This window comes from Schistocerca cancellata, chromosome 4 (assembly GCF_023864275.1).
Source record: "Schistocerca cancellata isolate TAMUIC-IGC-003103 chromosome 4, iqSchCanc2.1, whole genome shotgun sequence".
Taxonomy (NCBI): domain Eukaryota; kingdom Metazoa; phylum Arthropoda; class Insecta; order Orthoptera; family Acrididae; genus Schistocerca; species Schistocerca cancellata.
The window spans coordinates 16,099,500-16,117,158 of NC_064629.1; the positions used below are offsets into that span (position 1 = coordinate 16,099,500).

Here is a 17,659-nt window from a genome sequence, read left to right on the forward strand (position 1 = left end):
GCCAAGGAGTAGCTGCCTGTCTACCTGAGGCATCAAGACTCCCGGCAATGGCCATCTTGCCAAGTGGCTCTTGCTGCGGCTGGGTGGCACCCGTAGGGAGGGCCCTTGTTTGGAGTGGGTGGTATCAGGGCGGATGACACAGTGCAGCATGACATATCTCCAAGAAAATATGACATAAGATCATTCCCCTCTCTGGCCACACCATGGGAGGAACACAGTACCTCATCTGCATGCGAGTTGATGGGGAATCATTCATGTCCACGAAGCCTCAGTTTTTTCTGGAGCATTTAGAGGACAAGTTTGGGTGATGGAGAGCTTGTCCAAAATGCGCTTTGGGTCAGTCTTCATCAAAACGGCATCCTCTGCCCAATAATTGGTGCTCATCACCTGTGACAAGCTGGGGGATGTTTCTGTTTCCATCATACCCCATAAGAGCTTGAATATGGTTCAGGGTCTTATATTCCACAGGGACCTTCTTTTGGAGTCTGACATTGAGCTGTGCACCAACCTAGAATGACGAGGTATTCACTTCATCTGGCGCATCAATCGGGGTCCGAGGGATAATCAAGTTGCCACCAGTGCCTTCATCTTGGCCTTCGATGGTCACGCATTACCAGAAAAGGTTAAGGTGATGGTTTACTGCTGTGATATGAAGCCATGTATCCCCCCCGATGCGGTGTTTTAAATACTGGAAGTTTGGCCATACGCCCCCCCCCCCCCCCCCCCAGTGTACTTCCAACATCACGTGTGGAGATTGTGGACATCCTTTTCATCCCAATACTCCATGTGCCCCGCCTCTCATCTGTGTTAACTGCAGAGAGCACCATTCCCCTTGCTCACCGGACTGTAGGATTCTACAGGAAAGAACGGAAGATAATGGAATATAAGACCTTGGACTCCCTGACCTACACAAAGTAAAAATATGAGAGGCTCCATCCTGTGCATATGACATCTACCTATGCCACTGCTGTGACAACGGTTCTACCGTCTCCCATTTCGTTGTGTACAGTTGGCTCTCTGAGCCGTCAGACTCCACCTGCCACCTCGATGGTGGGGGGCACTTCCCTCCCTGTCGCTCGTTGAGCGACACATCCCCCCCATCCCCCTCCCCCTCAACCATCAGGGACACCAGTCCCCAATTCTCAGCCGGAGAAGCGTACGTCTTCTTCAGCTCCTCTCACCAGGAAGGGGTCCCTTGAGTCACTCCCTTTCCAGGTTCTGACTAGTGGAATAGTGGACGCCTGCCGGTGGCTGAAGCAACAACAGGTAGCTGGTCGTAGGGCTTCACGGTCCTCCTCAGTCCCTGAGACTGACCCAGTGAAGCCTTCTCAGCTGGAACCACTGAAAGAACAGTGGGAGAAACCAAAAACGAAGAAAGAACCGAAGAATCCCGACCTTGCAGTGGCGACCATACCACCACTCCCTACAAGCTCTGCATCTGAGGATAAAGTGGAGATTCTGGCGCCCGCTGAGGACCTAGATCTCACCAGACCCATAGACACAATGGATGTCACTCACACAGGTCCTCAATCGGTGGCAGCAGGTGACCCTGAGGTGTAACCTGCCTCATTGAGCACTTCATGGATTTAGAGCCTAATAATAATATCATCCTCCAGTGAATTGCGGCAGTTTTTTCCACCACCTTGCTGAGCTCTGCCAACTTATCAGCCTTCACCCTTTTTTCTTCTGCATTGCTCTCCAGAAAACTTGGTTTCGGCAATGTGAACCCCCACCCTCTGTGGCTGTTGGGGTTATTATAAGAATGAGGCAGCTTATGAGAGGGTATCTGGTCTGTGTCTACATCCTTAACTCTCGTTACAGCCTGTGTGTCCTTCTTCAAACACCTTTAGAGGCTGTCACTGTTTGGGTGTGGATGCCTCGGGCTGTTACTGTCTGCAGCCTCTATCTCCCACTGGATGGTGTTGTCCCACAGTATGTATTGGTTGCGCTGATAGCCCAGCTGCCACCATCTTTTCTGTTACTGGGCGACTTCAACGCCCATAACCCTTTTTGGGGTGGATTGGTGGCAACTGACCAAGGCACTGTCACTGAGCAAGTGTTGGCACAGCTTGACCTTTCTCTCTTAAACAATGGTGCCTCCACACATTACAGTGTGGCACATGGCACATACTCAGCCATCAACCTTTTGGTCTGCAGCCCTGGACTTCTACCATTCGTCCACTGGCATGTGCATGACGACTTGTGTGGTAGTGACCACTTTTTGATCTTTCTGTCACTGCCACAACATCACTCTTCTAGGTGCCTCCCCAGAAGGGCTTTGAATGAGGCTGATAGGGACTTGTTCACCTCCATTGCCACTATTGAGCCTCTTTGTCATAATTCCACTGTTGTGGTGGTTCACACGGTGACCACCGGCATCGTTTTTGCTGCAGAATCTGCAGTTACCTGTTCTTATGGGTTCCCGTGGCAGAGTACTGTGCCTTGGTGGTCACCAGAGATCACTGAGGCGATTCGCGATCGCAGGCAAGCCCTCCAACGTCACAAGCGGCACCCGTCAGTGGACCACCTCATTGCCTTTAAGCAGCTCTGTGCCTGAGCCCAGTGCCTTATTCACCGGCGGAAACAGGAGGGCTTGGAAAGGTATGTCTCCACCATTGGCATCCATACCCCTCCATTGCAGGTTTGGGCCAAGATTAGGTGACTGTATGGCTATCATACCCCCGTCACTGTACCTGGTCTTTCCCTGAATCGAGCAGTCTGTACTGACTCTGACACGATTGCCGAACTCTTAGCGGAGCATTATGCTCAGAGTTCCACTTTCACAAATTACCCACTGGCCTCTCACTCCCTGCAAGGGCAGTTGGAACATCGGAGCCTTTTATTCCATATGAGCCACCTCGAATCATACAGTGCTTCATTCAGTGAATGGGAATTCCAAAGTGCTCCTTCATATTCAGCAGCTTAAACAAACATGCTGGCGGCATCTTAACGCTCTATGTTGCTTGAGTCACACCAGCTGGGGTGCTGATCGGTCTACCCTTTTATGACTTTATCAGGTGTTGATTCAGTCGCGTCTTGTTTATGAGAGTCTGGCTTATGGTTTGGCATCGCCTTCTGTGATGCGGTTGCTTGATCCCATACTTCACTGTGGGCTCTGACTCACAAATGGCACTTTCTGCACAAGCCCTATAAACTGCAGCCTTATGGAGGCTGGTGTCCCTCCATTGCAGATCCAGTGCCAATGAATACTGGCCGCTTATGCTGCATATGTTTGTAGCTTTCCCGGGCATTCAAATTACCATCTCATGTTTCTCACCTCAGTCATCCATCTTCCAGACTGGCGGCCCTGGTCAGGGTGTACGATCGCAGTTCACATCCAGGCTCTTCTCTCTGGGCTTGAGTTTTTCCCTCTCCCACCTCTTTCATGGGCCCATCTACATCTACCCCCATGGTGTGTGCCCCATCCATGCCTTCAGCTGGATTTGGCACGTGGCCCGAAAGACTCAGTCCTTCCTGAGGCCCTCTGCTGATGCTATCTTTCCATCCTTGCCACGTTTCCTGGCTCTGCCATAGTCTGTACCGACGGTTCAATGGTTCCTGGTCAAGTTAAGTATGCTTTTATTCTTAGGGAACGATCTGAACAATGCACATTGCTGGATGACTGCAGTGTTTTCAGTGCAGAGCTCGTCACCATCTCTCTCACCCTAGAGTATATCCGCTCCTGCTCAGGTGATTCCTTCGTTATCTGTAGTGACCCCCTGAGCGGTTTATGAGCTATCAACCAGTGCTTTTCTCACTCTCATCTGATGATGGCTATCCAGGAGTCCCTCAAAACTCTTGCCCGTTGTGGCCGCTCCGTGGTCTTTGTGTGGACCCTGGGTCATGGTGGTATCACGGGTAATGAATGAGTTGACACGCTGGCCAAACAGGCTGTCGATGCACTGGCCCTGGCGATTGGCCTTTGGGAGTGTGATCTCCAGTCAGTTTTGTGGCAGAAGATCATTGGTACCTGGAGTGATGAATGGTGCACCCTGCCTTCACCCAGCAAACTTTGGGACATCAAGGAGACTACCAGTGTGCTGTGCTCCTCCTTGCAGGCCTCTCACAAGAACTCTGTTGTACTCTGCCGGCTAAGTATTGGCCACACGTGGCTGACGCACAGCTATTTATTGCACCGCAAGGACCCACCTCTCTGTTGTTGTGGTTCAATGTTGGCAGTGGTTCACATTTTGTTGGTCTGTCCGCTTTTAACTGCACTCAGGCAGACGTTTGCACTGCCTGATATGCTCCCTGCACTTTTAAAGGATGACACTGCAATGGCAAGCTGAGTTTTGAGTTTTATTCGAGCAGGGGGCTTTTTTTCAACAATCTGAGGGCTTGTCTCTTTTGTACATTGTGTCTTGCCTTTGGCCTACTGTTTTACATAGGGCTTTTTAGTGTATCTCTTTGTGGTTGGCTTTTCCGTTTTTTGTTTCCAACCACTGTAACACTCTGTGTGCTTTTAATTCCTTTTTTCTGGTCTTTTTCTGTGTCTTTCATATTCTGTGTCATCCCTCGTCATCTCTGTTGCTTGTTTTTCTTCCTTGTGGGTGTTTCATGATCATGGAAAAAGGGACTGATGGCCTTTGTAGTCTGGTCACTTCAACCCCCCACAAACTAACTAACCTTCAGTTTCAGGCCACTGGAGATGCCTCAATAAAGCAAACTGGATCACATGTATCTAATTGAAAACTACATTTATCAACTGTGCACTGACAAACATAACCTAAAAAATAATATAATAAACAACAGAAAATCAGGGTGTGAATAGCAACAATACAAATTTGATAGATTGCTACTAACCCTCATACAGGCATTGAATGGCAGACAGACACATTTTAAATGTGCTTCTCAGCCCCTCGATGCCTCCTCTATGTGTTGACAAGCAGTCTATCCTAATTCATTTTGTTGTATATAAATATGTTGATATTTTCTCATTGGCAGTCTATAAATGTCATGCTGTACAGTCCAACCTGTCATAAGGTCTTGTATGAAATTTTATGATGGTTAACCATAAAACATAAATCATATCAATATGTCAAAATTAAAGAAAAATGGCAACTGGAAAACAAACATATTAACAACAATTAATATTATTTTTCTTGTAATCATCATAATCAGAGTATAACTGGGCACTCCTTTACATATCAGTGAGAAAAATATGTCTACGATATGTTGTTTTTAGGAACAGATTAATGAAAATTATATTTCATGTCTTCCAGATAAACCATTGAAGAAGGATTTAATGTCAGAAGCAGATAAGAGGACTGTTGCACCCATTTATGACAGTGATGATGGACTGGTTGCACTAAGTGCAACACCACAGGAGTCTGTGTACCTGCCTACACCACTGCAAGTTTCACATTCTCATAGAAAAGGCATAAGCCCCTATGCAACATTTCGAGTTCCTTTAGAAGGATCAATGAAAAATGCTGAAAATATTGAGTCACGTGTGTCATCTGGATCTGTTCACTACACTGGAAATGTTAAGATCTCAGAAAAGGTAAGTATATTTTTGGACAATAGGAAATGAATGCATTCTTTGTGAGTTTTTGTTGTTTGTTAAGGCATCATTTATTGAAGTAGCTATAATATTTCTGTCTGAAAATTACTTAATGGTGCTGTAATGGCAAGACCTCTTGTCCTCTCAATTGGTAGATCCCTCACATCCCAGGGTCAGAGAAACTTGCTCCTGTTACTGCCAAATGAATGGCTATCTCAACATTAGAATATGGAACAGGGAAAGGCTAAGGATGGTACCTGTGTGGGAGTCTAATTGGAAAAGGGGGGGGGGGGGGGGGTTATATCAGGTCACTTGACCAATGTACATTACAATCATTACAATGTACAAGACATTTTTATAAAAGTAGTGATTAGTTCAAAATTAAAAACATATATTCTTAATAGTTTCAAATGTAATGCATTAAAAGTTTCTGTGACACTGAAACAGTATATTTTCCCATAGAAATCCTTCATATTTGGTCTTGCTGAATGCACATATGCACATCAGTCACTGAAATCACATACATGTGTGTGTGTGTGTATGTGTGTGTGTGTGTGTGTGTGTGTGTGTGTGTGTGTGTGTGTGTGTGTGTGTGCCCAGAGCACTATAAATGCAGAAGGCAGATACCAGACTTGGATTTATTGGAAGAGTCCAAAGAAAGTGTAATTCATGCTAAAAGAGGTCTCTTACACAATACTTTTTTGATGATTTCCTGAGTAATGTGAGACCTGAGTTTCTTCTGGTGTATACAGTGTTCAAATAACTTACAGGAATGCAGCCAGGTGACATTGTCAAAATATCAGTGGTTGTTGATGTCACCAAGCTGCATTCTCGAGTATTGTTTGTCAGTCTGGGACCCTTACTAAGCTGGATTAACAGAGGCAATAGAAAGATTCAAAACAGAGCCTTGCAGTTCATCATGGATTCATTTAGTCATCATGAGAGTGTCACAAAAATGGTCAACAAACTGTTGTGGGTGACATTTCAAGAAATGTGCTGTTTGTCATAATGAGCCTTACTGACATGATTCCAAGAGCCCATATTCAGAAACAGGGCATGAAACATATTACTTCTCCAAGATCCTCTAATTATCATAATGACAAAATTACAGAGTTTGGGCTCTTGCGAAGGAGTTCCAGCAGACTTTCTTCCCATGTAATAGTAAGGGGAAATAAATAAATATAGCACAACAAATATTCTCTGGTACAAACACTATTGCTGCTTTTTGAGTGCAGATGTAGATGTAGATGATTTTCGGGTCGGCAGTTCAGGTCCTGGTGATGAAGATCTTTTCACTGACTGTATCTGTACTCCATAAGTCGCTTTATGGCGTGTGGTGGAGGTAGCACTATTATTTCCCACTTTCTTCTTCCATTTGAGAATGGTGCATAGGAGGAATGATCATTGGTAAACCCCCATACAAGTTCTAATTTCACTGATTATCTCATTGTGGTCATTTTGTGGGACATATGTGAAAAGACGTAATATGTTGGCTGACTCCTATTGAAACATCAGCTCACAGACTCTCAACAGCAGACCTCTTCATGATTCACAATATCTCTCTTATAGCATTTTCCTCTGCAGTTTTCTGAGCATAATGCTATTGTACTAAATGATGCCATAATGGAACATACTTCCCTTGTTTGAATCTTCCCTGTCTTTTTGTTAGTCCACCATGGTAAGGATCGCAGACTGATGTGCAGTACTAAAGAGCTGGTCAAATGAATGTTTTGTAAGCAACTTCTTTCATAGATGAATTACTTTTGGTTGATATTCTCCCAGTGAATCTCTATATGGTATCTGATTTCCTGTAATTAGTTTTATGTGGTCATAACAGGTTGTTATGGGCAGGTATTTTACAGATGGTACTGTTTCCATCTATTTACATGCAATGCATTACTTTTGTTTATATACAAGGTCAACTGCCAGTCTCTGCACCAGTCATTGATCCTGTACAGGTCTTCCTGCATTTCACTACAGACTTCTGGTACTAAAGCCAGTGGTTCCTGACATTGCTGAGACCATTACCCCTTAACATTATCAGATGTCATGCAATATCCTAAACAAAGCCTGTACAGTATCCAGGAAATTGTACTTTGCCTCAAATTTCATTACCTGAAAATATTCCTTTATCCTCTGAAACTGATCTTAGAAGCCCAATACAGTTTTACAAATCTGAAAAAATAGTTGCTATTAAAATCTATTACTGATGGAAAGTGATTGCTGCTACTGGATGACTACCAAAAGCTGTAAATACAAGAGTAAAACTGACCTTGGTAAAGTAAATAAATTTTGAAAATGAGACTTTTAATGTGAATGGAACTGAACATTAACAAACAGTTTGTGTAAGCAATTTTTTCTCGTGACAGTGAGACATGACCATTCAACATATCGAGAGATACATGTTACAAATTACTGGGAGAGACAGTATGGCAAATAAATGGATCAGGGAACAAATTAGCATGGGGAACATAATTATGACAGTGATAAAAGAAAAATAGAGGTTAGCTGGACAATTCTCATGAAGGTGGAAAGCAGAATCCAAAGAAAACTATTTTCAGGATTCCAAGAAATAAGAAAAGGCTGAGAAGATACACTCATGGAAGGTAGGTAGATGACATGAGAAGATATGCAGGTGCAACACTGATTCATATTGCTGAAGCTGATAGTGCATGCAAACATCTAGAGGAAGCTCTTGTCCAGCAGTGGATATCACATGGCTGATGATGATGGTTATGATGACGACAATGATGATGATGGTGATGAAATGTTATGTGTTAGAGTGTAGTGAAGTTTTGATGATAGAGACTACTTTTAACAAATCAATTTAGAATGGTCACTAAATCTTCCCCACTTGGGGTATAGTTATGTCCAGGTTGGGAACCATTACTGTAGACCATGGGTGTACAAACTTGTTAGTACTGTGGGCCACAAACCCCTCACTGTGATTAGGTAAGGGCCAAAAAAAAGGACCGTATGCTAATGAGTAGACTGATGAAAATCATTAATGTAAGATATTGTGTGTAGAATACATGAAACACTAACAACTATACAATGTCATGTTCTGCAGGCTCAAATGCAGCTTTTTTTGCTGCGACTGCATTGTTCCACAGCTTCAAAACTTTTGTGCCATTAGATGAGTTATTATTCCAAATTGGGATCTCCCTGCCCCCAGCGTCAAATAGAATGAAATGGCTCATTACACAAAGTTCTTCAAAGGCCTGCCCTCTCCTTTCTGGGAGGAAATGAAAGATGAGCAAAACAAGATTTTATAAGAATGAACAGTGAGAGGCGAGTCATCAGAACAATGGTGGCCCCCATGCAGGCTGTGGTCTGTGCTTCCCTGCTGTAGGGAGTAGTATGTTCCATGAACAGTCTCACAGAGCTTCCGACACTCCCTCACAACTGTCCATTTTGCCCTGTTAAAAATTACATGTTGACTTCCATCTGCTACAAAGTCCTAACACAAGTCATAAATCTGGACCAATCCATGATAAGGTTGTATTTTGTTCATTAAATGACAATGGAGAATTGTGTCAAGTGTCTTGTGGAAATCAAGATGCATGCTGTTGTCTATGGCATTCTCAGGCCAGCTACTAACAGAGCAAAATGAGTTTCACATTATCCCTGTTTGCTCAATCAGTGCTGATTTTTGTAGAAGAGACATAAAAGATCATAATGCATGAACATAATTCTACAACATGTTGGTGTCAGTGGTACAGGCCTATAGTTTTGAGCATCTGTCTGATGACCCTTCGTAAAAATGTGAGTGACCTGTGATCTGTTCCATCACCTGGTATCATCCACAGCTACAGCTGTATACAATAAACTGCTACTATGAAAACAATTTCTTTCGCATAATGCAGAATCTTGTAGGTAGCTCATATGGTCCAGGTCATCTCCCGCTGTTCAGCAATTTTAGTCAGTTTAGTTTTCTGTGATCACTTATCTCAATATCCACTATCTTGACATTTTTGTGATGGTTCATAGAAAAAAAAAAAAAACAATATGACAGTCTTCCTTAGTGAGCCAATTTTGGAACAATGAATTCCGTATTTAGGTCCTCTTTCTGTCATCTTCCATTTTGGTGCCAGTATAGTCACTGAGGGGCTCAATAGTTGATTTTGACCTGCTTAGTAATTTTAAATGAGACTGTAAATCCTTAGGAATTTTACACTGATTTTTCAGCAATATTTTACTTTAGAATTCATCACACACTACTCACATTGCTCTTCTCACTCTCTTTTTGGCTTTCTTCAGGTTTCATTCATAAGCAAGTCTATGAATTCATGTAAATTGGTGATGAAGCTCTCTTTGCTTTTGCACCACCTTTCCAACAGGAGTTTTAAACCATTGCATGTGTTTGCCATCTATCACAACCTCGCCCAGCATATACAGGTCGAAGGTTTAATGTACAATACTTATTAATTTTAGCCATTTGTGACATAACTGTTGTAGTCTGCAGAGGAAAAGTGCCCATTGGGTGGAAATAAAGTCATTCTGAGTTCAGTAGGCATTGGGATGTCCAAGCTAACAATTGCATTTGACACAATTACTTTGCAAACTGCAAGACCAGTACAGTAAATTCTGAAAGGTGGTTCTTCACATCTGGAAAGTGGGTGATGGGTCAGTGAACTGTGTCCTATTCAAAGTCATGTTAATGGATTTCATCAATTGTAACTGCCCAGAAGGAGATGGGCCATGGCTCACAGTCTCTTTTATTGATCGCAACTTCTTATCCGTCACGTCCAGCCACTCTTCCTCCCAAAGATGCATGATAGACCTACGCAGTAATGACAGTGCAGCACACCGAGGGATAGGACAGTCTGTTAAGTTGGGAAGGGTACATACCTCCTTGGTTGTGGTACTGGCTAACTCATTCCAATGGATACCCATGTTTCCTGGTACCCAGCAGAATGAGAGCTTCTTTCTTTGTCCCTGTGCAAGATGCCATCATGGATGTTCTGAACAGTTCTATCTGCTGGGAACATATACTGGGTGGTCTGCAGGGCACTAAGTAAATCAGAGCAGATGAGAAATTTAGATCCATGATCACGTTTCATCTGGTCCACTGCTTGAAGAATCCCATAGAGCTCAGCATCAAAGGTAATAAAATCACTAGGCAGACAGAACCTGAAGACAGGCATGAAAAATGACAGAACAACTGATAGAATCCTACTGTTTGGACCATCTGCATATACACTGAAGAGCCAAATAAACTGGTACACCTGCCTAACATCATGTAGCGACCTGCGAGCACACCGAAGTGCCACAACACAATCTGGCATGGGCATGACTAATGTCTGAAGTAGTGCTGGAGGGTATTGACACTATGAATCCTTCAGAGCTGTCCATAAATCCATAAGAGTATGAGAGGATGGATATCTCTTCTGGACAGAATGTCGCAAGGCATCCCAGATATGCACAATAATGTTCATGTCTGGGGAGTTTGGTTGTCAGCAAAAATGTTTAAACTTAGGAGAAGAGTGTTCCTGGAGCCACTCTATAGCAATTCTGGACATGTAGGGTGTCACATTGTCCTGCTGGAATTGTCAAGTCCATTGGCATGCACAATGGACATGAATGGATTCAGGTGATCAGACAGGATGCTTATGTATGTACCACCTGCCAGAGTCATATCTAGACGTATCAAGGGTTCAATATTACTCCAATTGCACATGCCCCACACCATTACAGAGTTTCCACCATCTTGAACAGTCCCCTGCGGACATCCAGGGTCCAGGGATTCATGAGGTTGTCTCCATATCCGTACATGTCCATCTGCCCAATACAATTTGAAACAAGACTCATCCGACCAGTCATCAACAGCCCAATGTCAGTGTTGATGGGCCCAGTTGAGGCATAAAGGTTTGTCTCATGCAGTCATCAAGGGTGCACAAGTGGACCTTCAGCTCCAAAGGCCCATATCAATGATGTTTTGGTGAATGGTTTGCACACTGACACTTGATGATGGCCCAGCATTGAAATTTGCAGAAATTTGCAGTAGGGTTGCACTTTTGCCATATTGAACAATTCTCTTCGGTCATCATTGGTCCTGTTCTTGCAGGATCTTTTTCTGGCCTCAGAGATGATAGAGATTTGATGTTTTACCAGATTCTTGATATTCACAGTACACTTATGAAATGGTCGTATGGGAAAATCCCCACTTCATCACTACCTCAGAGATGTTGTGTTCCATCGCTCGTGCACCGATTACAACACCACATTCAAACTCACTTAAATCTTGATAATGTGCCATTGTAGCAACAGTAACTTATCTAAAAGCTGTGCCAGATACTTGTTGTCTTATAAAGGTGTTACCAACCACAGCATCATATTCTGCTTGTTTACATATCTCTGTATTTGAATATGCATCCCTATACCAGTTTCTCTGTTGCTTCGGTGTATATTATGCTAGAGTCCTGGTACTCAGTTAAAATGTTAATAAATTTATTCTTAATATCATAGTCAGAAGTGAACAATTTGTTGTTTGTCAAATCTAAAATTGTTCTAGGCTTCAGTAACAACCAGGGCGGTACTTTGCACCAAACCTCTTTCTGTATGTTTGTCGGAAACATTCCTAGATCCAATAAATGCTGTTTTGTCTATATACCCAAAGGTTTCATCCCTCATGGACAAGTGTTACAGAGTTGTCCTAGGTTTTTTGGATATTAATAGTTGCAAGGAAAGCAGTGAAGTTGGAAACAATCAGAGTTTGAGCTCCTGTTTAGCCACAAGAAACAGCCACCAAGCAGCTAATGGCAGCTCACCTGGTTCTGCAGACAAGCTCAGTATGGGCTTATCCTATCAGCTCCCATCGCTAATCTGATGCCCTCATGGTGTATGGAGTCCAGCATCTTTAAATATGTTGGTCATGCTGAGCCATAGGCTGTTCAACCATACTGAAGAAGAGATCACATGAAACTGCAGGAAGCAGGATCTATCTGCACTCCAGGTCTTCCCATTCAAGCACTTCATGATATCCATCACTTTAAGGGCTCTTATTTTAAGCTTCTTCAGAAGTGACAGCCAAGTAAATTTGCTATCAAATAAGATACCTAAAAACCACACCATCTCCTTAAAATGTAAAACAGTGTCCCACAATCTTAGTTCTGGGAGTGTAAAAAGGGAATGATCATGATTAAAATCAATACATGCTGCTTTTTATGGAGATAAATTAAAACCTGTTCAAGCAGACCATTCTTCTAGTCTCCTAACTGTAAACTGTAACTGACAAGAGGAACATATGGGATTAGAAATGGAACACAATACGGAAAAATCCCCCAAAAACAATGAGCACTGCACAGGACTTCTCACTGCAGACAATATGCCACTGATTGCAGTTGCAAACAATTATGCTTAAAACACTCCCCTGTGGTATACCATGAACTTGAGAAAAATCTGTCGGAAAGTGTATTCCATATTCTATACTGAAAATAGTGTTCAACAAGAAAGGACCACAGAAAATGGGGAGGTGGCCATGAAACCCCATTGAAGTAGCTGACAAAGTATATTGCATCTCCATGTAGTGTTGTATGACTTTTCAATGTCAGAAAAGATGGATATTACATGCTGCTTTCCTAGGAATGCTTCATGCATAGCTTCTTCCTGTAGGGTGAGGATATCAAAAGTGGGAACAATATCTTCCAAATCCACACTGTAAATGACTGGGGAGATTTCTAGATTCCAGAGTCAAGACTAGTCAGGAGTTGATCATCTGCTCTAATGTCTTTTGTACACAGCTGGCTAGAGTGACACTCTGATAGCTGCTTGGGAGTCTGTGGTCCTTCCCTGGCTTAAGAATGGGGATTATTATTGACTCCTTCCAGGGGACAAGATATTCCCTATCTCTCCATATCTTATTAAAGAAAGTAAGAAAGATTTCTTTGGATTCAGGATTAAGGTGCCGCAGGATTACATAAGTTATTAACTGTGGCCCTGGGCTGGTCTTGAGAGCTATGGTTAATGCTGTGTCCAATTCCCACATGGAGAATGGAAGGATATACGCATCTGCATTGTTTGAGGCAAAAGGAAGACATCTCCTCTCTTGAATTTCATGCTTGGTGTGGAGACCTGCAACCAGACTCATGGGTGATGTGACACTGGAAAAGTTCCATACCATTGTCTGAGCAATATCTGCAAGTGCGACTTTCAGGACTCCTTTTTCCTATATGGGAGCTAATGGACATGACATCCTTTTCCCAGCTATCTTCCTTATAGAATGAGATTTCCACGCTGCAGCGGAGTGTGCACTGGTATGAAACTTCTGGGCAGATTAAAACTGTGTGCCCGACCGAGACTCGAACTCGGGACCTTTGCCTTTCGCGGGCAAGTGTTCTACCATCTGAGCTACCGAAGCATGACTCACGGTTCGCAGGAGACCTTCTGTAAAGTTTGGAAGGTAGGAGACGAGATACTGGCAGAAGTAAAGCTGTGAGACCGGGTGTGAGTCGTGCTTCGGTAGCTCAGATGGTAGAGCACTTGCCTGCGAAAGGCAAAGGTCCCAAGTTCGAGTCTCGGTCGGGCACACAGTTTTAATCTGCCAGGAAGTTTCATCTTCCTTGTAGATTCCCATACTGCAGTGGTGGAAACTGACCAATTAATGAACTTCAGAAACTTGTGGCATGATTACTTCTTGCTCTCCTTCTCTGTTCATCTGGCTTTTGCTCTTGCTAACCAAAAGGCTTGAAGGTCCTTTGCTGTTGGACTATACGTAAATCTGCACAGTGCTGTCCACCTGTCCTGTATAGTACAATAACACTGCTCTTTCCACCAAGGAACAGGTTGCCTTTTCTGATGGCCTGATGATTTAGATATACATGCATCAGCGGCAGAGTGAAACACATTGGTAATGTGACCTACCAAGTCGTGGGCACTGTCTCTGTGCTCAAGCACAGCAAACTGGCTATAGAGCATCCAGTTTTCCTCGCATAGTATAGACTTGGGTGGTTTTCCCTCAGGCTTCATTCTTTGTTAAAGGTAGACATTAATAGGAAAGTGGTCACTGGAGTGGAGGTTGTCTGCCGCCTCCCATTCGACATAGTCTGCGAGAGCAGGACAGCAAACTGTTGAATCAATCTTCAACTTTTGTAGTCCTGTCTTTCTCAGTTATGTGTAATATTATGATATACTGTTAAGTTTTACTTGTTGACCATCTAACTACAACTCAATGAAACACAATTTTTGTGCCATATGCATTTCACCTTTATTCTCTGCAAGGCATATTCAGTGGCCTGGATTATGTACATATTTTTACGATTTGGTTTACATTTTGTGACAGTGTGTGTGTGTGTGTGTGTGTGTGTGTGTGTGTGTGTGTGTGTGTGTGTGTGTGTGTGTGTGAGGCAGGGAGGGAGGGAGGGAGGGAGGGGGGGAGGCAACCAGAAGGCAAGAGGGAGAGAGAGAGAGAGAGAGAGAGAGAGAGAGAGAGAGAGAGAGAGAGAAAGAGAAAGAGAGAAAGAGGGGGGAAGGTAGTACTTGTTTTAATGTGGCTGCAGGTGCAAGAGGGATGATTTTCATCTTGTCTCTTCTGTTATTAAATGTAGTATGGAGTCTGTACTGATGTTTGTTTGGTAATTTATCACATGTTTGTTTTCAGCAATGGATTTCTGAATGTGGAAGTTTTCTTGCATTTGTATAAGGTATTTGTCATGGTTGTTTATTCTCGTTTTATCTTTTTCCTTGTTTCTACATACAAATAGCAAGGAACAGAGGGTATGACATACATGCAGTACACAGACACAGCCAAAAAACAAAAACACAGATAAAAAACAAACACAATGTTTCCCAAATACAAGATAACTCACAAGCTGCAAACTCACAAACACACTTGACACACACACGCAAAATGACAACATCACACAGAAAAGAAGCAGATGATACACTATGACTTACACACATAAATAAATACACAGAATGGCAAACATACTAAAGAAACAGGGCTTCCAAATAGCATATAAAACTGTGCATACCCTCCAATCAAACTTAAGCCATCCAACAATCAAGAGGGTAAATTCCAGGGATCAGGAGTATATAAACTTGAATGTCAAAGTTGTGATACAATATCCATAAGCATGACATACAGGAATTTTAAAACATGATACAGAGAACACATCAGCAGTGGCAGCTGCTGTGCAAGAACACGAGAGTATGTGAACACCCTAACTTTTGTCACCTTGCAGATTTATTGGCTGTTTTCCTTTGAATGCAGTTAGATATAATGTAGATGTGGTAATCTGAAATACATGGCACTAAATCTACTACACTGTGCTACATGTTGCTCCTTGGCACCAAGGTTACAAGCACATCTTCAGTTGTGCACATTTTAAGGAGCTTCTGCGCATGTGCAACTGGTGTGACATAATTGCCAAATACATACGGATTTGATAAACAATGTGCATGGTTCACTGTGTGCACTGCTAGCCCTTACCACTCAACTACAAGTTTACATCAATGCCAACAGGTGGTAGTACACTGCAGCATACTTTTATCTATGTTTGCTTGAATAAATCCAGCTAGGCAGTAGCACACTCCACAGTTATGCGAATGCATTCTCTATATGGTAAAATTAGATCAGATGTCAGTGTATATTGTAGTTACACCGATGAAAAAACCTATTTTTTTGGGTATTATGAGTGAGATACAGTACATTAAGTTTTGGATTTTATCCTAAAGTAATTCACCTGAGTCACTGAAAACCATAAAGCACATCATTATCAATTCTGAGACATGCTTCTGACATCTGTTGATCTTGTGGTGGGTCAGGTTTATCTGTACTGTAGGCCCACATTGCATATATATCTGAACATTCACAAAAAGGTGTCTCACTGGTTTATCTGATATTCACTTAAATATAGGGGGTTGAAGATGGTGTGGATTTGGTCCTTATGGCCCTCAGTGCCTCATTTGCATTCTAATGAAGTGAACTCATTGGTAGATAGTACTACTTGAATTTAATCATTTCTGCAAACAGCAGTTTGTGTTTGGCGTTGGTTGTCTACTGTGCAGGAACTGGCTTTCCTGCAGAGTGTCAACATGAGCTCTACCAAACCCATATTAAGTGCTAACAGAAAAGAAAACTACCAGGAAAAGTTAGCCACAAAAAACTAGGGCATTGGAGACCAGATCCCTTGTCTGAGGAAGAGACGAAATCAAAGAAGTGTGACTACAAGTGTGACAATGAGTTGTCCTAAACAGCAAGACAAGTATGACAAAACAATCACACCAGCAAATATAAAAAACCTTGATGTGATGGAATTATTCCTGCCCTGAGGAGTGAGTAGTGGGAGCATGTAAAATCAGGTTGATTAAATATGTACAATAATGAAGTATGTACCTTATCAATTGTGTACCTGCAGTTACAGTGTTTCCAAGAGATTTGTGTTGCTTACCTAGTGTTATCATTTCTGAAGAGCAATAATTTAACCTGAATTTTCATTTTACAGGAAGATAATATGGCAGCCAAATTAACTCATCATTTATTTTATTTTTTCAGCCTGACTGTTGTACAGAACTGACATATTCAAAAATCCAAGAGAATTCACAGTGTAGTAATGAAGGATCTGAGTGGATACCACTTCATAATTTGTACCAGGCTCATAGATACTAGTGGCCAACCTTCTCAGTATCATGGAGCATTATGCATTATTGCCACTAAAGGAAATTTGTTATACAATACAATTTACTAAGTGCCTTTTCATGAATAATATTTTTTAATGAGTTGTGTATTGTAATTAAGACATTGTATAATAGTGTTTTCCCATCTCAGGTACAATGAATATCTATGTAAACTGTGTTGTATATAATGTATTTGTATTTGACAATAATGTTTGTAACAAATCGTGATTAAAACCTCTTGAGAGAATTGTCATCTTGTTTGATTGATATGTCTTTACTGTTCTTTTATATTTATTTTTTCTGTATGGTTCTGAATCCAAAACTTTGCCTTGTATCAAAATAGTAAGGAAGAGAGAATGGTTTCAGAACAACTTTGACACAGAGTATTTGGGAGAAAGAAATAACTTTCTAAGCACACATTTTTATACTTCTACATGACATATGATACAATGTCAGTAACATTCAGAGCAGCACAGAAAGCTAATATTTCAGAAATTATACATAGACTGTTTGATAAATCTGATAAAAAAGCAAGGAAAA

General features: G+C 42.3%; 1 protein-coding gene across 1 annotated transcript in view; it reads left to right on the forward strand.

Moving 5' to 3' along the window:
• LOC126183285 (Down syndrome cell adhesion molecule-like protein Dscam2) overlaps positions 1-17,230 on the forward strand; it is a 194,555-nt gene extending 177,325 nt beyond the window's left edge. The window contains exons 13-14 of the mRNA XM_049925116.1: positions 5,223-5,503; positions 16,998-17,230. Of these exons, the coding sequence (XP_049781073.1) occupies positions 5,223-5,503; positions 16,998-17,111 (395 nt within the window). The 3' untranslated portion in view covers positions 17,112-17,230. The remainder of the gene's footprint in view (positions 1-5,222; positions 5,504-16,997) is intronic.
• The last annotated feature ends 429 nt before the right edge of the window (positions 17,231-17,659 follow it).